This window comes from Ursus americanus, chromosome 14 (assembly GCF_024610735.1).
Source record: "Ursus americanus isolate L20-20 chromosome 14, mUrsAme1.1.p, whole genome shotgun sequence".
In the NCBI taxonomy this organism is placed as follows: domain Eukaryota; kingdom Metazoa; phylum Chordata; class Mammalia; order Carnivora; family Ursidae; genus Ursus; species Ursus americanus.
The window spans coordinates 50,676,215-50,696,776 of record NC_142140.1 but is presented as its reverse complement, the minus strand read 5'-3'; the positions used below and the strand labels follow the sequence as shown (position 1 = coordinate 50,696,776).

General features: G+C 57.2%; 1 protein-coding gene across 1 annotated transcript; it reads left to right on the top strand.

Annotated features, from left to right (window-relative positions):
* Positions 1 to 15,609: 15,609 nt before the first annotated feature.
* On the top strand, positions 15,610 to 19,837 carry NANOS3 (nanos C2HC-type zinc finger 3). The gene is made up of 2 exons (XM_045812009.2): positions 15,610 to 16,182; positions 18,156 to 19,837. The coding sequence occupies exons 1-2, from the start codon at positions 15,711 to 15,713 to the stop codon at positions 18,221 to 18,223; spliced, it is 540 nt and encodes a 179-aa protein (XP_045667965.1). The 5' UTR covers positions 15,610 to 15,710; the 3' UTR covers positions 18,224 to 19,837.
* The last annotated feature ends 725 nt before the right edge of the window (positions 19,838 to 20,562 follow it).

Genomic DNA, 20,562 nt, shown 5'->3' with positions numbered 1-20,562 from the left:
TCACTGGTGCACAAGGCAGCTGGGATTATTACCCAGTTACACTCCGGGGCAGCAGTTGTGGTATGCCCCGACTTGGTTTGATCTCCTGTGTCTTTGGGCAAACTCCATAATCTCACGGAGCCTCAGTTTCCCCACCTTAAAAGGAGGTGGCAAGAATTTCCTACCTCTCTAGTGGTTTGAGGATTCATGAATCAGTCGTGAGACCACGGCTGGCACATCTCAGTACCAGGGGTCTGCGGCTACCAAGGAGGGGAGGGAGTGGAGGAAGTTTCCTCAGTGGTCCGAGCACTCCCTGCAGGGCAAGGTCAGTGCAGGGCAGGTGCGGGTGGAAATGGGTGTGGGTCACAGGCCCGGGGTAGGACGGCATGAATGCTGCTGCAGAGGCCCCCATCCCGAAGCCGGAGCTGGCAGCACCTGCTGCAGGCGGGCCAGAGGGGGGCCTGGGCGTGAGTCACTGCCCAGCAATGAGGCGTGAGTCACGCAGGGCGGGGTCCCCCCGCAGCCCCCCCACCAATCCCACAAAGGCCCTTTGAGAAGAGTTCCCCACCCCCTCCTCCTGTCCTTAGGCCCTCTGGAAGTTGGGATGTGGTGCCAAGACCCTGCCGGGCTACCCCCCAGGAGTCCTGCCTGGCCTGGGAGGCCACAGCCTGTTTCCGCTATGTCTGTGAGAAGTCACCGTGGGCAGCTGGGTGTCCCCCCCCCCCTCCGGGAAGGGGCTTCCAGGCCTCCTGAGTCACTCCGGGGACAGCAGTGGGTCACATGCACACAGTGGACAAACTGAGTCAGGCCGTCTGGTAAGGCCGGCAGGCAGGGGCCCTTGGCCTCAGGCTTTGTGGAAACCCCAGGAAGAACCATCATTCCAGCCCTCCTCTCCCCCTGCTTGGGACCCTGCAGCTCAGGGAAGCCCATGGCCTCTGGCAGGAAAAGGGGTGCTGTGGGCACAACTGGCCACGTCTCCCTGGCTTTACCACCTCTCTGTGCAGGCCTCCTCCCCACCTTAGCTGTCCTTTTGAGCTTGGTGTGGGAGGACCAGTAGGGCCCTGCCGCCTAAGGAGCTAAGGAGGTGAGGCACTCTGCATGGTTGGGTCCCAGAATTCACAGGGTCACCCAAACACTCAGTAATCAAGATGAAAAATTTTTTTTAAGATTTTATTTTTCGGGCGCCTGGGTGGCTTAGTCGGTAAGCGTCTTCCTTTGTCTCTGGTCATGATCCCAGGGTCCTGGGATTGAGCCCCAGGAGCCCGGTGTCCCGCTCCCTGCTCAGTAGGGAGCCTGCTTCTCCCTCTCCCACTCCCCCTCTTGCTGTCAAATAAATAAATAAAATCTTAAAAAAAAAAGATTTTATTTTTAAGCCATCTCTACACCCAACGTGGGGCTTGAACGTACAACCCCAAGATCAAGAGTCACATGCTCTACTGACTGAGCCAGCCAGGCACCCCTGAAACATTTTTTATAGCAGCTTTATTGAGATAAAATTCGCATGTCCTACAACTGTCCTATTTAAAGTATACAGTTCGGTGTTTTTAGCATCTTCACAGAGTTGTGTGACCACCACTACAATCAATTTTTTTTTTTTTTTAGAGACAGCCAGCGAGAGAGGGAACACAAGCAGGGGGAGTGGGAGAGGAAGAAGCAGGCTCATAGCGGAGGATCCTGATGTGGGGCTCGATCCCAGAACGCCGGGATCACGCCCTGAGCCGAAGGCAGACGCTTAACCGCTGTGCCACCCAGGTGCCCCCACTACAATCAATTTTAAAACATTTTCATTCCCCTAAAAAGAAACCCCAGTACCCATCAGCAGTCACCCCCCCCCCCATTTCCCCTCCACCCTGCCTAGCCCCCGGCACCCCTACTCAACCTTCTGTCTCTAGGTACGAATGGACTCTGACAGTGTGACTCGGGACTGGCTTCGTTCACTTGAAAAGGCTTTTTCATGTCAGAGCCCGTATCACTACTTCGTGACTTTTTCTTCCGGGTAATACGTGGTGTGGATACATCACATTTTTTTATCCATCGATCAGAGGATAGACATTTGGGTGGTTTGCTCTTTGGGGCTGATATGAATAAAGCTGCTGTGAACATTCTGTACAAGTTTTGTGGGGGAGATTAAATAAGATTTGAGAGCAATATTTTTTTTAAGTGATCTCTACCACCAACGAGGGGCTTGAACTCATCGCCCCAAGATCACGAGTCACATGCTGTATGGGCTGAGCCAGCCAGGCAGCCCTTGAGTGCAATATTCTTGAAAACCAAAATTAAAATTAATGCGAAAAATCCACAATGAAGAAAATATCAACATTTTAATTTTTTTTAAAGATTTCTTTTTAAGTCATCTCTACCCCCAATGTGGTGCTTGAACCTGAGATCAGAGTCACAAGCTCCACTGACTGAGCCCGCCAGGTGCCCCCAAAATATCAACATGTTAAATAAAGACAGGATCTGATAGGGCTGGGATTAGGGAGATGTGAGAGAGGTGAGTCATAAGTGGGCAAAATCGGGTCTTGCCTAGACCTGAGCCTTCCAGGGAAGTTACCACTGGTCACATGGGGCTATGGAGATGTGTCTTAAGTGTCGATTTTTTTTTTTTCTCAAAGAATGTAAACAGGGGGTGCCTGGCCGGCTTAGTCAGTGGAGCGCGGGACCCTTGATCTTGGGGTTGTGAGTTCGAGCCCCATGTTGGGTGTAGAGATGACTTTTTTTAAAAAAAGAAAGAATGTAAACAATCTCATTACTTTTTATTTGGTTACATGTTGAAATTATACTATTTTGGATCTTGGGTGAAATGAAATATATTATTAACATTCATTTCACCTGTTCCTCTTTCCTTTTTTTTTTTTTTTAATGTGGCTACTGTAAGTCTTTAAAATCGCACGTGTGGCAACTTGCATTTGTGGTTTGCCGGAGCCTTCTGCTGAAGGGTGCTGCCCTGAATTGGCTGCCCGTTTCCTTCCCTCTCGGGGACTTCTCCAGCAGCTGCTTGATCACACTGCTGACACCTAGTCGCCCAGTCAAACCAGCTTCCCCAGTCATCACTGTCCTCCATCTCTGTGTAGCACCCGTCACCTTGGTCTCTTCTTCTTCTTCTTCTTCTTTTTTTTTAAGACTATTTATTTGACAGAGAGAGTACAAGCAGGGGGAGCAGCAGGCAGAGGCAGAGGGAGAAGCAGGCTCCCCGCTGAGCAAGAAGCCCAATGTGGGGCTCGATCCCAGGACCCTGGGATCCTGACCTGAGCCGAAGACAGACGCTTGGCTGACTGAGCCACCCAGGCGCCCCTCCTTAGTCTCTTCTGCCTTGAGCTCAGGACACGACTTTCTCCTGGTGTCCCTCCTCTTTGTGAAATGCCTCCCAAGTGCTATCCTCCTCTGGTGTAGCTTTGGTCACCGTCTATCGAAGACACCTTCTCTGAACACCTCCTCTGGAGTGCCCCACAGGGGCCCCCGACTCACTCTGCCCCAGTGGACCCCCACCTTTCCTCCTTGGTTCCTCACCCCCACGCTTGGTCCGTCCCTCAGCCCTGCCGGCCCCAGTTCCTGAAGCTGTCCATTCCCATCTGTCCCCCAGACCCCCCTTAATCCAGTCCCATGTGTTTTCTCCTGGACAGCCGCACCGGTCTCCCCACAGGTCCCCTGCTTCCAACCTTGTACCCTCGGCAGGGCGCAGGACCCGGTGCATGTGACCTCGCGTTCTTGCTTAAAACCTCCCAAAGACTCTGCTTTTTCGTGATTCAGACGGTGGCCGCACAGCTCTATTTATTTATCAAAGCTCATAGTTTGTATAAAGGCTGAATTCTCCTCTCTGTAAATTCTACCTCAATAAACCGAACTAAAAATAAAACTCCTCCAAATCTTCCTGTCTTACTTCAGTCTAAACTCCTGAGTGGTCGTCGCAGCCCTGCATGACCCCACCTCCTCCAGAAGCCTTCCCTGATTGCACCCTGTCCCGCAGGCTGGCCCCCAGGACTCCCCTGTACTCACGTGTGCCTCCAGCTCTCAGCACTGACAACCCCTCGTGACGACCAGCTAGCTCTGTGACTGTCCTGCCCCCAGACAGTGGCAGGCAGGTGCCATGTCTGTGTTGGTCCCCAGCATGCCAGGAACACAGTAATTATCAATACGTCGATGTAACAGGCACTGTCGGAGACTCTGCTCTGATGCCACGAGGATCGAGACAGAGCTTCCTGCCCCGAAGGAACGGACACGTGAGTACAGGAGACAGACGAGAAATGAGATCTGCAGGGAAACATACAGTGTGGTCAAAGGTGACAGGGTGATGGGAGAAAGTAAGGCAGAATAACACAAGGGGGTGTGATTTTAAACAGGCAGGGGAGGTGGCACTGAGGAGGCAGGGGAGGTGGCACTGAGGAGGGGGTGTCTGAGCAGACGCCTGAGGGAGGCAGCCTTGCGGGTATCTGGGGGAACAGAGTCTCTCACAGAGGGAACAGCCAGTGCCAAGAGCCAGCGCGACTGGACTATGCTGGGTGTGTCTGAGGAACAGTGAGGAGAAACCATGTACTCAGAGCAGAGTGAGCAGGGGAAGGAGTGGAGGAGGTGAGGGCAGCAGGATGGGACAGGATCCAGGATCGAGTATGAGGGTCGGGGGCAGGGGGAGGATGGGAGGTCGGTTTGAGTGAAATGGGAGCCGTGGAGAATTCTGAGCAGAGCGGGGACACGACCTGATTCCGGGGTTCCCAGGTGCCGCGGGTGGACCAGACTGTGTGAGGCTGGGGCAGGAGAGCAGGGAGGTAGTGACTGCCCCGGACCGGGGAGAGACCTGGTGGGGGCCCTGGCGCCGGTGAGTGTCCGACGCACTTAGGAGGGACAGTAGCTGAAGGCATCAGGGGCTGCATTTTGCTAAGAAAGGTTTCAGCCGCAGCAGCAGGAACGGTACGGTGGCCATCTCCGGGGACTGAGAAGATGGCCGGAGAAGTTGGTTTGTGGGTGGACCAGCAAGCTCCCACATGGGGCCTCGCCCAGACTGTCCCCGTCCAGGCTCTGGTGGGGTGCAAAGGAAGGTGTCCTCACAGCCCGGGTCTTGCCTTCTGGAGCTTTTCTCTTGGCCGCCTCCTGCGTGTGCAAGCCACACACCCGTCTGGGGACAGACGGCCACCACCCAAGACCCTGTTGACCAGGCATGCGCATCCATGGCCGCAACCTTGGGCACCTCTCGGGGCTGGGGCTCTGAGCCCTCATTGCCTGCCCAGCAGGGCCTTCCGGCTCACACCCCCACCTGGTCCGCCTCTGGGTCTCTAAGGAGACCCCTGAGGGGACAGAAGGTGACATGGGGTGGGAAATCTCTCAGGGAGAGGTTAAGAAGAGCCGCTGCTGAGTCACAGCCGTGGGTCCCCTATGAGTCAGCACTGGCAGGGGCCCCAGGAACTGGGGGCTGGGGGTGGGGTGGGGAGGGCAGTTCCCACGCCCAGAGGAACCAGGCGGTTGGGGCACTGGGGCTTCCCCCACTGCCTCTCCCATCCTGTGCTGGGCTCCAGGGGATATTCAGAGGACTCTGGGGGGAGGAAACGGGGAAGGGGGGGCCTGACCACTGCACTGGGCTCCTGGAATCCTCTCCTCATCTGACCCAGTTCAGGAATGCAGAGGCTGCCCGCCCAGCAAACGTGTTGCAGCAAGAAGAAGTAGAGCTAGCCTTCAAGAGGGACCACGTGCCAGGGAGGGATTTGTGGGGCCCTCCATTCTTGGGGCTTTCTATTTAAGAAGAGCTCCTTACTCCTGCAGCCTCTGCACTTTGGCAGTGGAGGTTCCACCCTGGGGGTGGGGTGCAGGCAGAGTCCACAGCTGCTGAGAAGTAAGGGGTGTGGGAGGCAAGGGGAGCTGAGCTCCCAGCCTCACAGAGAGGAGCGTTCTGGAATCTGCTGCCCCCTGGTGGTGGCCTCGGGCAGCTGGGCGGGAGGAAGAGTGCGTTGGAGCGCTTCTCCGGGCCAATCCTGGAAGGAAGATGGGGAAAGGCCTCGCTGGGCATTGCAGCTCTGCCGCCTCCAGGCTGTGCCACCTTAGGCAAGGGGCAGACCCTCTCTGGGCCTCAGTTGCCCATCTGTAAAAAGGACAATATCCACTTTGTTGGCTTGCCAGGAAGAGTCTGAAATGATTGTGAATGAATGAATGAATGTTTCATATTCCTTTTCAGTTAAGGAAGGGGAGGGCACAGGAAATGACCCCACCCACGAAGGCCCATTACTATTTCCTCCCAACCTCTTCCTTGCATGCCCTCCCTCTCGGGGAATTATCCCCCATTTAAGGGGGAGTTAGGGATAAAGTAGGGCTGGACCCTAGTAGCCTTTTGGGGGGTCTCTAGGGCCATCCACCTGCCTGGGCCAGCTGGAGCTTGGCTTTCTGAGCTGAGACCTGAGAAAGGGGGCAAGGTTTGGGGAAGGTGGACCTGTCAAGGGGACAGCCAGGCAGGGCTATGGTGAGGGAGCAAATGGGGGGGGGGCATAGCCAGGTAGAGCAGGGCCATGGCCCAACAAGGGTTAAAGCCTAGGCTTGAGTGGGGTGCAGGAAGGTTTCTCTGGTCCCCTGTCAGACTGGGATGGGGGATAAATAAATAAACAACATGAGAAATCTGTCAGCTCAGCCCTGGCCAATGGGAGGCCACCTGGCTCCACAGCCTGCCCTGAGGTGACCTCCTTCCACCAGCCACCAGCCACAGTGGCCACAGCAGGCAGGGACTATGTGTGTGTTGGGGAGTTTATGGGGTTATGTGTGTGTGGGTCCCTGGAGGGAGACTCGGCAAGTGTCCATTCCCTGCTGGGGGTGCCCAAGTACCAGGTGTGTGTGTGTAAGGGAATCGGGGGGCTCCACGTAAGCATCTCCAGATCAGGGGAGCCCCAACCTGTGTACAACTTCTGCGTTGACCTCCTGTATGTGGCCTGGGTATCTGGCCATGTATGTGCCTATGCCAGAGGGCCGCAGGTACACATGTCCCTAAGTGTCTCTGTATTTCCTGTGTCCTTATGGATGGACCCCTGTGGCCCCAGGGACCTGCCTGGGGAGTCTTGTGGGTGTGAGCGTTGGTTCTATGAATTCTAGCATGCCTCTGCCCTTTGTACATGAGTGATTGAGCTTATATTTGTGTGTCTGTGTGTGCCCCTGAGGCTGCGTGCCTGGCGTATCTCTATATACGTGTTTCTATTCTGTGTGTGTACCCATGTGTGTTGGGGGTATGGTGCTACGGCGCAGTCCCACGACCCTGCACCTAGAGGGTGCGGAGGTATGTTGGTTCTGTGTGTATCCCTGTATCTTTGTGTATCTTGTGTGTGCTCTCTCGTCCGTGCACGCGTGTGTGTTCTGTGGCCATCCCTGCAAAGTGAAGTCTGAGCATGTGTTTTGTGCGTGTGCCCCCGGCTCCTCTCTAAGCATATTTCAGTTCTGAGGACAATCCTCCTGTCCTGTGGAAGTGATGTGTCTGTATTTTGCGTGTGTCTGTGGGCTTCCTGGGTCTATGTGTGTAGCTCCGTTCTGTGGACATCCTCGTGTGGCCCTGTGGCCGGTACCCCAGTGTCCCTACGTGTCCCGACATCCCCTCCCGTGGGTATGTGTCTGGAAACCCCTTGCACACCCTTCCCTGTGTTTCTGGTCCGCGTGCCTTTGTGCGCGTGTGCTCCCCGTGCGCCTTTGAGGTCTACGTGCGTCTGGGTCCCTGCGTGTGCCCGCTCGCGCCCCCGTGTCCCCCGCGCGGGCCCCGGGAGCTGCGTCCTGACGCCCCGTGGGCATCCCCGCGTGCGTCCCGGTGCGCCTGGAGGGAGGCCTCGGGACACACACGGCCGCCGCCAGACCCACCGCCCGGCAGGGCGCGGGGAGGAGGGAGGGGGCGGCGGCGGCGGGGAGCGCGGGCACGTCACCGAGACAGACAGGCGGGCGGGCGGGAGGCGGCGGCCGCGGGTTCGAGGCGGCGCCGGAGCCCCGCCGCCCCCTCCCCCGGCTCGCGGCCCGGGCGGGGGGGGGCGCCCAGCACCGAAGCCGCCGAAATGCAATTTCCCGTGCTGGCGCCTCGACTCAGGGGGCTTTTCCGGGCTGGTTTGGAAAGAAGAGGGGCACCGCGGCGGCGGCCCAAAATGAGGTGAGCACGGGCGCCGGGCGGGCGGGGGCGCCGCCCGCGGGGAGGGGGCGCGGCGGGGCGGGGCGGCGGCGGGACCCGGCTCCGGCCCCCTCGCGCACCTGCTCGCGGCCCGGGGGCCGGCGCCCCGGCCTCTGCGGCCCGGCCCTCCATTGTTGCGGAGGCTGGAGAAGGGGGGCGGGGAGGGCCCGGCGGCATCTCTGCGTCTCGCTTTCCCCGAGGAGGGGAGCCAGGAAGGCCAGACCTCGCAAAGAGGACAGGCCCTCAAGTCCCCAAGCCTGGGCCGCCGGGCTGGGGGGGGGGTGACGGCGGGCCGAGATGCCCCCGCAGGGCGGGGACGCATGATGGGGGGCTTAGGGACAGGGAGCACCGGCCGCCCGACACCTGACCACAGGGAGGCCCCGGGGCCGGGCGGCGGCGAGCTTTGTTCTTGGGGGCGCAGAGCGGGTGGGGGGCCTTGGATACCCAGGGCTGGAAGAGGCTCCGGCCCCGCGCGCGCGTTCGGAAAGGCGCCCCCGGCCAAGTTCACGGACGCGCGGGCCTGCGCGGGCCCTGCGGAGATCGATCTCGGCGGGGGCCCGGCTAGGGCCTGGCTGTGGCTGTGGCCGTGGCCCCGGGGCTGCAGCGGCGATGCCTGCAGGAGCCCCGGCGCTCTCCGCGGGCTCCCCGCCGGTCTGTCATTACCGGCTGCGGCTGCGGGGTATTTACTGGGGCCAAGATTTGCTAACAGGAACACGCCCTCCAAAACTGGCCATAGAAGGGAAAAATGGCCCAGAATCCCACTGCTGGGGAGCCCTTTTAAAGCGACAGGACTCCTTTCACAGGGACTTCGCCCTGGAGGGCAGGCTGAGGGTGGGGGGATGAAGATCCCTCATTGGCTGATAGGAGCTGAGAAGTGCCCCCGCCCCCCGCACCCCAGTGCACTTCAGTTTCCCCCAACTCCTTTCCCACCCATTCCACGCGGCCCTGGACTACTCACAGATTTACAGAGTTAGATACTCCCAAATCCCTGACCAAGTCTCCCAATCCACACTTTGTACGTGGACAGACATCCTCCCCATTATTACATCACCTGCAGGAATGCTCATACACTCACACACAGAGTCAGTCACAATAATACTGCCACGTGGGCACACACATCACCCCCAATGACGAGGACATCCAGGGCTGACAGCTGGAAAACATTGCTACATTGAAAAATGCAGCCACTGCCGACGGTGGCTACAGTGTAGACAGCTTTGCATATAACAGTGACACACATAGTTCTCTATGGCACACGCAGAACACTCACTGTTGCACGGGCACCCGAGGGCTGTTACCCAGAGTCACCATGACTACCACAAATATATTAAATGCCCAGACGCAGTTATAGATGGATACCATTATCCACAGGAACTGGCATCCATGTGCCTGCCCGAGCTAGGACCTACAGTCACCGCGGTCACCCAGGCAACTGAACACACATATACATCGATGGTACAAGGCCTGTACAGACCCTGACATCGTGGCATACACACATGCAGACCCCCAATAACACAGCTGCACGTGCGGACACATGGCTGCCCGGGGTGAAACTGACCTCCGAGACACCCATTATGACACTGTCACCCACAAACAGACATGAACACTCCAACAGTACCTATCCCTGTAGTCATCTACCCTAACCCTTGCTTATACCCCTGGACACCTACCATAATACCAACACACACACAGACAGAGTAACACCTGCACAATGGCACATGACCCACAGGACAATGACACAGGGACAGGCAGAAATCCGCAGTCACCAGGGATGGCCATAAATCCCACACTTGTTTATTGAGCATCTGTTACGTGCCGGGCTGCAAGAGATCAACTTCCTGCCCTCTCGGAGCTGACATTTTAGTGAGAGGGAGGGGGCACCATAATCAGCTCACACACAGACTACAGTCACCCACAGTGACACTGACAGACGCCAGACACCCACACACCCTGGCTCACACATCGACCTGCAATTACCCACAATTAGCCTGACACACACCCACAGTCACACTGACATCCACACACAAACAGAGGCCTGCGGGAGTGCCGACACTTGTGCCAACACAAAGACACCGCTGGCATAGAGACAGGCACCCACTATAGCACACACCCACCTGGATATACAGGCACCCACAGAACCCCCCAGAATAGCCCACCAGAGTAGCTTGGAACCCAAGCCCACTGCAGCCCCCCCCCCCCCTCTGGGAACGGGTCCATTGGTAGCTGTTACCTGCGTTTTGGCAGATGGAATCCATCCTGACCCAGACCCAGGCTCACCCTGCACCATGAACCTCAGCAGAAGTGTCTGAATTTCCCATCAACCTGCCCTAGGCCCCTCCACAAGGCCCAACACTAGCCCTGGGGAAGCCAGAGCCTTCTTGCCCAACCCCTGGCCCCATATCTGGTGGCCTTGGGACAGAAGCTCAGGCTCCGAGCCCACTGGGTGCCCCCAGGTCTTGGTGGGACAGATGAACCCCTTGGCTGAGGACCCCACCTGAAAGGCCAGGCAGCTGGAGAGGACGCCAGGAAGATAGCATGGCGAGGGCAGGTGGGAACCTGAGAAGCCATGGTGGTATCGGGGAAATGAAGGGCCCCCTCCCCCCCACAGCCTGGGCCATCAATGGGACCCCACTTGGGTCCCCAAGTGCACTTTTGTTACACACTCCATCATGGGCTCTTTGTCTGCCAGGCCCTCACCAGCTCCTCCTGCACGCCCCCCACCAACGTCTATCCACACACACAAGGGGACACACACAGGGACAGATGCACACTGGGACATACAAACAGGGGCATGCAAACAGGAACACATGCATGGACATCCATACAGGGACACACAGGCTGCCAGACACCCTCTGGAAGCTCTTGGGTCTGACCTCATGCCCCTGCTCCCTGTTCTTCAACGTGACAGCAGAGCTGCCTCCATCCATCGTCTCCCCATCTGGCTCCACTGGGACCTCTCGCCTCCAACTCTGACCTCCAGACCCATGCCAGCTGCTTTGCCTTCCTGGAGCGCAGGGTGAGGGTAGGGGTGGGGGCAGGTCAGTGTGGCTTCTGGATGGCTCCGCTCACCCCATGACTCCCAACCCCCTGCCTAGACAATTCCTCCCAGCTGGGATGCGGTGGAGTGTATGTGTGTGCGGGGACTCCCAAGGACTAAGGACCAGGAAGAGGCAGAATAAGGCTAAAAGACACTGAAGAGTGTTCCTCCCTCGCGCCAAGACCTGGGGTTGGGGGTAGGAGGAGACAGCTACCCACCTCCATTATGCTGAGGTTCAAAGTCAGATGGAAAACCCAATTGGCCCTCCAGAAAGCTGGTAGGATGCTGGATGGGAAGAACAGTCAGCTTCCCCTCTCCTACCTTCCCAAGGGCCCCAAGTCCAGACAGTGAGATGCAGACAGACCAGAGGCCACCCCTCACCAAGGGCCAGCCCCAGACATAGAGGGGACAGGCTGATGGACACAGATCAGGTGTAAAGAGGCAGACCCACACAGGCAGACCCAGACAGCCAGAGACAGGAGCACACACAGAGCGGGAGACCCAGATGAATACTGGCCCATGAGGGGTAGCCAGACACAGACACCAAGGGCAAGGGCAGAAGCCTGCACTGACCACCGCAGACAAAGGCGGACAGTCAGACCCAGGAGAGGCCCCAGGCAGCCCCTCCCCCATAGGGCTGGGAGGGGCTGCGTGTTTCCTCCCACCCCTTCCTTTCTCGCCTTCTTATCCCAGCTCTGACCATCCAGACCAGGCACCCTCTGATGTCCTTCCCTTGTCTTAAGATCAACCCTTCTAGAGACTTCCCTCCTGTAGGTCAAGGTCAGAGCCTTCAAGGAAGCAAGCCAGAGAGGAGGCACAGAAGGAAAAGGGTGTCTTGAGGAGTCCCCCACCAATGTGTCCAGTACCTCATGCCTGATGACCCCTCATTCTAGCTCCATAGTCATCACAAACAAAGCTTTTGAGGAACCTGGGTGAATTCTGTTCCAAAATCTCAGAGCCTCATTATCCTCAGCAATACAATGGGTATCCTAGTAATAGAGTGGTGTATGTAAAGCATCATTATTGTAACCCTGCCCTCCCAAAACACCCTTCTCCCCAACAGTTCTAGGCATTCTGCTCTTTAGGACTTTGATCTTCAAGGCAGGAGACCCCACATGCTCCCTTAGAAGGACCTAGATATTCTGAGCCTGGCAAACGGGAGCCCTCACCCCATCGCCTGAATGGGGGCCCTGTTGGCTGGGTTGATGGACGGTGGGGGAGGGCTCCCTACTCTGAACTCCAGACAGGTGTGGGAACGTGACTGGACCCCTGCCCAGGGGCAAGAGGGGTGGGCTCTATGGAAGGGACTTCAAGAGGTAAGGGAATTCCACGGGGGAGGGGGGGCCGAGTGTTTCGGGGATCTGGCGCCTTGGGGTTCCTATTTGGGGACAGGTCCTGTCGCGGTGGGCCTTAGGGCGGTTGGGCTTCAAGGGAATGGCTCTGGGGACTCTGTAGGGACATGGCCTATGGGGATCTAGGCAGGCAGGCTTCAGAGGAGGGTCCTGAGGGGCGGGGCTCAGCGGCCTTAGGTGCTCCTAAGGCCAGCAGTGTGCGGAGAAGGGGTGGGTTCTGAGGACAGGGTCTTGGGGCAGGCCTTAGGAGAGCTGGGCTTTTTGAAGATAGGCTTAGAAGGCGGTTTTATGAAGGTTGAGCTTGGGGGCGGGCTTTAGGGGACGGGCCCTCAGAACCGGCCACCTGTGGGAGGACATTGGGGGCAGGTTTTAGGGAGGGCCTGGGTCCGTGGCTTCCGAGGGGCGGGTCTCTGGGGGCAGGCTCTGGGTGGGGATCTCGGGAACCAGGCAAGGAGAGTTGTGCTGGCTCAGTCTGCCTCCGCCAGGGGGCGTTTTGGGGTTCGCTTAAGCTCAGCACATTTGGGATCCCTGATCCCCCTTAGGGTTACTCCAGGGGGTTCCTTTAGGGCTCAATATTCCCCAGGGAAGTGGAAAGGGACCGGAAATTTGAAGGCCCCCTCCCCAGGCAATCCCTGGGGGTCCCCAGATCCAGGTTGGGGGCGGCCTTTCCTGAAACTGCATGGGGGGGGGACCCCAGGGAACGGGCGCCCAAATCTGCGGGCCCCTGGGGGGAGGGACTCGGGGCCCCGTTTTACAGCTGAGGGAATAGGGAGGGGCAGCATCTTGGCGTAGTCGGAGTTCGAGCAGGTATTTGACAGACGCCTGGTTTGAAGCCCGAGGGTGAGTGACCCTGTACCCCCACATCATGGGGGCAGCCCCCGCGTCGCTGCATCCATGGGCACTAACCTCAGAAGGTCCTGAATTCAGATGTCGAGACCCTCCAGGCGGCCAGTGGGTGTCTCCTCTAGTCCTCTGACTTCTCCCTGGTCGGGTGGGCAAGTGGACCCTGGGGTGGGCCTGGCCCTGGCCCCACTGCTGGTCCCGCATTTGCAAAGGGGAACAAGCCCCCCCCCCCCCCCGGGGTTGTTGTGATTCATAAACAATAGTGCCGGAACACAGAGACTCACAGAAGGTATTACATTGTATTAAAATGACTTGTTTATCTCTTTGTTGCGTCCATGTCCCGGGGGCAATAACCGCCAGGCACCCAGCCGTCTTGGGGCCACTAGGAATCCCTCCTTTGCCTCACACTAGCATTGCTCTTTGGCCTCAGACTCCCAAACTGACAAATAGGAGTAATCTGCACTTCTAGGGCCGTTTTGAAGATGATTTGAGTAAATGCGTCAAGAAGCAAGCCCAGCGTCCAGTACTGCTACATCTGTGTAGCAAAGTCTACATAAATATCTACAGTTATTATTATTTATATTTATCTTGTGCTTTTTCCAGGTCCTGCTTGCTGACTTACTGAGTCAATAAGTCCCTCCCTCCCTCCTCTCTCCTTCCTCACACTATCTGGGTTTTTTGCGCCCCCCCCCCCCCCCGCCCCAGTCTTGGCCCCTGGAGAAGTTGCCAAGGGTTTGGGGGAACATTCAACCTGTCGGTGAGTTTGGGCAGCTCAGGCAAACCATCGACCGTTGAGTGGACCCCGAGGCCTGGAACTGCCATCCACCCATCATGACCCCTACCTTCCAGATCTGGGGGGCCAGGGTATCTCCCAGATCCAACCTGAGCATCCCCTTCTTTAGGCCACAGCGAAGGTCACAATCAACATTCATTGTTGTCGGTGGGTTGTGAGGACGGAGGCCAGACCCACCGAGGGATGAATGTCACTGTGGCTGGGCCGGACACAGCCTGAGGGGAATGGGCTAGGGGACAAGACCCACTCATACAATGCCCTGACCTCAGCCTCTCACCCCTTGAGGAGAGCTGGCATCTGGGATCCTGATGGACACAGGCCTGATCTGGCGAATAAATCCTTGGGTGTGTGTGGGGGGGTGGTAGTTTGGGGGACAGATCACAGGCTCAGGGCTGGGCACTTGAAAAATCTTTCTGAGGACTTGGTGAGCCCTGTTCTCAGAAGGCTCGGTAAAGGTTTCTCGGATGGATGGATGGATGGATGGATGGATGGATGGATGGATGGACGGACGGATGGGGTGGGCAGGCAGCATAGCCCCTTTTCTCCGTGTCCAAGTCCTGGGCCCAGCTTTCTCCCTTTCCTTGCCCAGCACCCACAGACCCCTGCTTTACCCTTGATTGCACGCCCACTTAGCACCTTGGTGCCTGCTGACCCCTCCATCTGCCAGTCTCTACCCCACCTGGGTAACTCCTGGAGGTCTCATTTGAGGGGGTGAGGATTGAGGCACTGGTGAGTGCTGGGGGTCCCCCCATTAGCCCAACCTGTGCCTCTGCACCTCCCATGATGTTTTGTCTCACCTCCTATCCACCCGAGGGCCAGCACCTAGCCTTGCGGGCTAAGGTAACTGGATGGGGGAGATAGGTTTTTGTGTTTGTAAGTATGGACAGGTGGCCTTATACCTCAATGAGTTTATCCATTAAATGGGGGTTCCACTGAGATGATGGGCATGAAAGCTCCCTGAGGGAGACCTGAGCTAGGGGCCTTAATCCTTGTCCTTTCCCCGCCCATGTGCCTGGCACCATCCCCCTTCCTGAGACAATTGGAGCATCAGTAGCTCCCCCTTTCCCCAAAGAGCCCAGGGGCACCTGGCTCCTCCCCCAGCCCAAGGGAAGGAAGAAAGAAGTTACTAAGTTGCTGACTATATCAATGCTTGTCTTTGGGGTGGGGCTTCCACCCCCTCTCCATCACCCTGTGGGGCAGGAGTGGCAGGCCTCACAGGCCCCCTCCAAGGAGGGGTAGGCAGGGGTAGCCCTCCCAATGCCCTCTGGGGGGTGTGTCTCCTAATTGTGGGTGCCCCCTGCAGCCTGTGTTCTGTCACCCCCCATTGCCCCCCGCCCACCCAGAGATCATGCATCCCTTGGCAGGTGCATTTATGGGGGAGCAGCAGCAAGCCCCCCTGTGACAATAAGGAACCTCCCACAGCCTGCTCCTCCCCCTTCACACCCCCTTGGAGGTATAAGGAGGGAACTGACAGCCCAGACTCGCAGGCTCCAGAGAAGGGAAGGGAGGGGCAGAGAGGAAGGGGTAGAAAGACGAGCTTTGGGCAGGCAGCGTTTATTCTCTTCTGCCCCTCTGCCTGGCACACATTGCCCAGCTATGGGAACCTTCGACCTATGGACAGATTACCTGGGTTTGGCACGTCTGGTGGGGGCTCTGCGTGGGGAAGAGGAGCCTGAAACCAGGCTGGACCCCCAGCCACAGCCAGCTCCAGGACCAGGGGGTCGGAGGCCCAGCCCGGAATCTTCACCAGCTCCTGAACGCCTGTGCTCTTTCTGCAAACACAACGGCGAGTCCCGGGCCATCTACCAGTCCCACGTGCTCAAGGATGAGGCGGGCCGAGTGCTGTGTCCTATCCTGCGTGACTATGTGTGCCCCCAGTGTGGTGCCACGCGCGACCGTGCCCACACGCGCCGTTTCTGCCCACTCACTGGCCAGGGCTACACCTCTGTCTACAGCTACACCACCCGCAACTCAGCTGGCAAGAAGGTCTCCCGGCCTGACAAGGCAAGGATGCAGGATGCAGGGAATCGCCGAGCGGGAGCAGGAGCGGCAGCAGCAGCGTGTGCAGGTGGCTGGGGGCACCCGCTGTGGAGGGGGCGGCACTGGGCTTGTGGCTAAGCCCTTGGGGCCTCTGTGAAGTAGGATTAACCCCGGTGCCCACTTTAGAGGGTTGGGGGGAGATAATCAGCGTAGAAGACTTAGAACAATATTCTAGAAGTGTTGCCCAGTGTGAATAAGCTGGGGCTGGGAATAATTTGTGGCCTTGGGCAGGGGACCTCTCTGGGCCCATGGGGAAGGTGCCATCCTTTTCCAGGCACCGGGTGCTGTCAGGGAGGCTATGGGGACTCAGGACGGATCTGTGGCTAGGTACAGCAGGGGCTCCGATCCTGTTTGGCACTTAGGAGCTGTGCAGCCTGAGAGAAGTTCTCAGCCTCTCTGAACCCCAGCTTCCTCACGGCTCCTCCTTTGTTCACTCATTTGCCAAATAGCTTGTGTGTGTCTTGTGCCAAGTGGTGGGCTGTACCAGCAATGGAAAAAGGTAGGATGACAGTTAAAACAGTGTGATGAGTGCTGAATGGAGGAATCTAGAGGAAGCACCTGATTCAGATGAAGGGGTCCAGGAGGGCTTCCTGAAGGAAATGACTTTTGGAAGTTTAATTCGGTTTGATGGAGTGCTAGAAGTGTGGCCCAGACACTGGGGCTTGTTGAGGAACTTGGTGAAGTTCAGTGTATATGGAACAAAATGTGTGTGCTTGTATGGTAGAGAGAGAGGCGTCAGAGATTTGGGGGACAGCGGAAGGGCCTAAAGGTCTTGGACTTGGGTACTAGGGAACCACGGGCGGGACAAGACCAGGTTTGCATGTTAAGAGTGTGCTAGACTGCAGCCGACCGGTTGGACTGTGGGGACAGATTTAAGAGTGTTGGAAGGCAGGGCACTAGTCCTCCAGGCAGAGGTGTCCACGGCAGCAAGGAGGGAGAAAGGCCTGGCACCTGGGGAAATGTACGGTTGGAGAGGAACATCAGGACTTTGCCGTGTGTGGATCAGCTCAGGAGGGCAGCTGGGGCGAAAGCTTACGAGATCTTTAGGTGAAGCCTCCCTGAGGTCTGGCTCTCCCCACACCGCTTGGCCCACCACGTGGGGTCACCCAGTCTCATCAAATGTGGATCCCAATGCTGCAGGTATTCTGCAAGTCTGGGTGGGGCCCCAGGACCTGCATTTCTACGGAGCTCCCAGCCTTGTGGGAATGCCGGGGAGCAGGCAGGCTGCAGGCTTCGAGCAGCTCGAGCCTACATGGCAGGGGTTATTATAGATGCGAAAGGCCTCAGCTCCTGTGGGGTTTTAAAACAGAAATTGTTTTAGCAACTTTGTCTTTGTGCAAGTCAATCAGCAGGGGAGCTGGGTCTGACTGGGCCATACTGCTGCCCTTTTGAGTGCTTTTTGTGGGTACAGGCTCCCCATCAGAGTGTGAGCTCCATGAGGGAGGTGACTGGGCGGGACAACCCCACCCTCACCGCCAGCAGCTGTGCAGTGAACATTTGTTAAAAGAATTGAGTGCCTCCATGAGTAGATACTATTCCCCCAAGAGATTCAATGAGGTCTGCCTGGGAGGTGGGGAAAGCTGAAGGGACATAGAGATGATGGTCTCAAATTTTTTTTTCCCTCTTCAGTTGGTGGGAACAGGGAAGTTCCCTTCCCCAGGCATGGAGGGTGGGGGGTTGAGCAGCTCTCACCACCATACTGGTAGAAAGGCCAGCCTCCAGTAATGTTCTGGTATTACAGATCTGGGGTCCCCAGAACCCTGTGGCCGCAAGGGGGCAGCACAGTCAGCCAGAGTTAGAGTTTCTGCGCTTTGTGTCCAGCTCTGGGTCCCACCCTGGACGGGCAGGGCCTGGAGTGTCAAAGAGGTGCTATTCCAGGAGCAGCCCCCAAGTGGCGCTAGAGCCCCAACAGCCCTAAAGTTTGAACCTGTACTTTGGGAGCATTGAATCATATACCCTATTATTGTTTTTCTCCTTTTCCCTTCCACTTTTAAACTCCAGGTTCCAAAGGTGCTGGGAAGTCTTCTGGACCCTCGCCTTCTTCCTGCTGCCCCTCCACTTCTGCCTAGGAGACCGGTGCAGGGAGGATGGAGATGCTGCCTTCCCTTGGGTGTGGGGACCCAGGCTTGATGGAAGATGTATTTTGGGGGAAGATCGACCTTGCAAGGACCTGCCCCTGGGCCCTTGCCCCAGCCTGGAGGCCTGGTAAGAAAGCAGGGCCTGGGAGCGCAGCTGAAAGAGCCCCCATCAGGAAGGAGGTGGCCGTCAGGCACCCTGGCCCTCCCTCCCCAGCACCGGGTACCCAGTCAGCGCTCAATAAATGCTTATGAATGGATCAGCGTAATAGGCCAGGTCTTGGGATGAGGTAGCGTGAACAGGTCCAGAGGTGCTGGGGCACCTCTTTTCTATCCTGGCTGCATCTACCAGCCCCCGCATGTTATTCTGACCACCACTCTCCCCACCTGTTATTTGCATTTTGGTTCATCCTGGAGCACTGGGTGAGCTGCTTTATGCTGAGATGGAAGTGGGCACCAGAGGGCACTTCTGAGCACGGCACTTGCTGCCAGGTTAGCACCATGAAGCCATTTCTGTGATGTCTGGTATTTTCAAACTCCCATCCCTCACACAATGACATGCCAAATGGGTAGAACTGTCCACACTGGAGGTGGGGGCCTGATCCGAGAGGGGAATTGAGAGACAATTAGACTAAGCTCTCCCTCCTCCTCCCTCAAATCATCCCGACCAAGGAGGCCCTCAGTGAATGTTAAGGTCCTCACAGAGGCCTCAGAAACCAGGGCCATGGAGTCACGTGCCAGACACTTCAGAATAAGGGAAGGACTTGGGGGGAGGGGCAGGGCTAGGCAAAGAATGGCAATATGCCCTGGGGGGTTGGGCCAGCCAAGACCTTGGGCAGGAGGCACCACGGAGGTGATCTGGCTCTGCTTGGGCAGAAATGGGAGGGAGATGGAGATCCATCACCCCCCAGGTAGTGTGATTCAGTTCTCCTGGGCCACGGCTGTGCTTGTGGGAATCCCTACTCCCTGTCTGCTCCTCTGGCCTCCAGAGGGCAGCAGGTGGCAAGTGTCCGTTCAATTTGTTCCCCAAACCAAGAGCTGGCCTGGGGACCTGGGCTCCATCCCTAGTAGCCCACACCGTCTCCCAGAATTGAGAGGGAGCAGGATTTGGACTGCGGGGTCCCTCTGTTCTTGGCTTTTGGACTTGAACTGGGACCTGAGGCCACCCAAGGAGGAGGGCTGGGTTGAGCTGGGGATGGGAGACAACCCTTGAAGACAGCCTGCTGCCCAGACTTGGAGAGGGGAGGGGAGCAGGAGAAAGAAGACACAGAGGAGGGCTCCTTAGCAGCCCTAAGAGTTTCAAATTGAGTTAGGGGACACAATATCTCAGCAACCCCCAGCTGTTTGCAAGTGCTGACTGTACAGGTCAGCGCCACTGGGGCTTGAGACCCAGGGAACCAGGAGAATGGGCATGTCCTGGCAGGTTCAAGGAAGGAGCTACACATCCAGCCAGAAGTGGTGGGGAACCTTGACCCTGCCTCACTTCCCTCCAACATGGGGTTTCCCAGGGTCTAAGAAGGCAGTAGGAGAGGGGACCTGCTTTGACCGTAGGGATTGGGGTATGGGAGTCACCAGCCAAAGGACTAATAAAGTCTCGGGTCTGGTCAACCTTTTGGTGATCAATTTGGAAGCATTGCGTTCTATAAAATGGGTTTGGCAACAGCACCTGCTTATGACATCAGCAGGGTTGTATAAGGCTTGCCCTCAGCACCCTGCAGGTACGAGCTCTGTCTGTATCAGTAACAGTCCCCCAGGACTGCCTCCTTCCAGTCTGGGGCCTAGAAGCAGCTTGTGCCTTGGAGGATGGGTAAGGCCATCTGAGCCCATCTGAGAACTGAAAGCAAACCTGCCAACTCTCCAGTTGGGTAATCGGCTATGAGTCTCAGTGGGCTTGCGGCTCCACAGATATGGGGGTGTCTGTGCTTGAATGTGTATACACATGTGCACACACACAGTCACCCATTCCTGGAGACTCTGACACATTCAGTAACTTCTGGGGACCCCTTGATTCACAGGGCCCTGCAGGAGCCCAGCCTGCCTTCCTGGGGAGGATGAGAAGTAAAAGGAGAAAGAGGTGGTTAGGGAGGTTTGTGGGCGGAACATTAAGGAACTGAAAATACCTCAAACCCCAAACAGCAGGTCACAGATCCACACTAGGGAATCATTTATTAATGGTCTAACCAGAAGAAATAAAATGGAAATCTGGAGAAAAACAAAGGTATCACCAACAAAGGGAGCCCTTTTCTCCGCCAGGAAAGAAACAAATTCTGAACCTCCCATAACCTGAGCTAAAGAGCGAAATTTGCAAATCCAGATAAACATCTGGGTGGCTC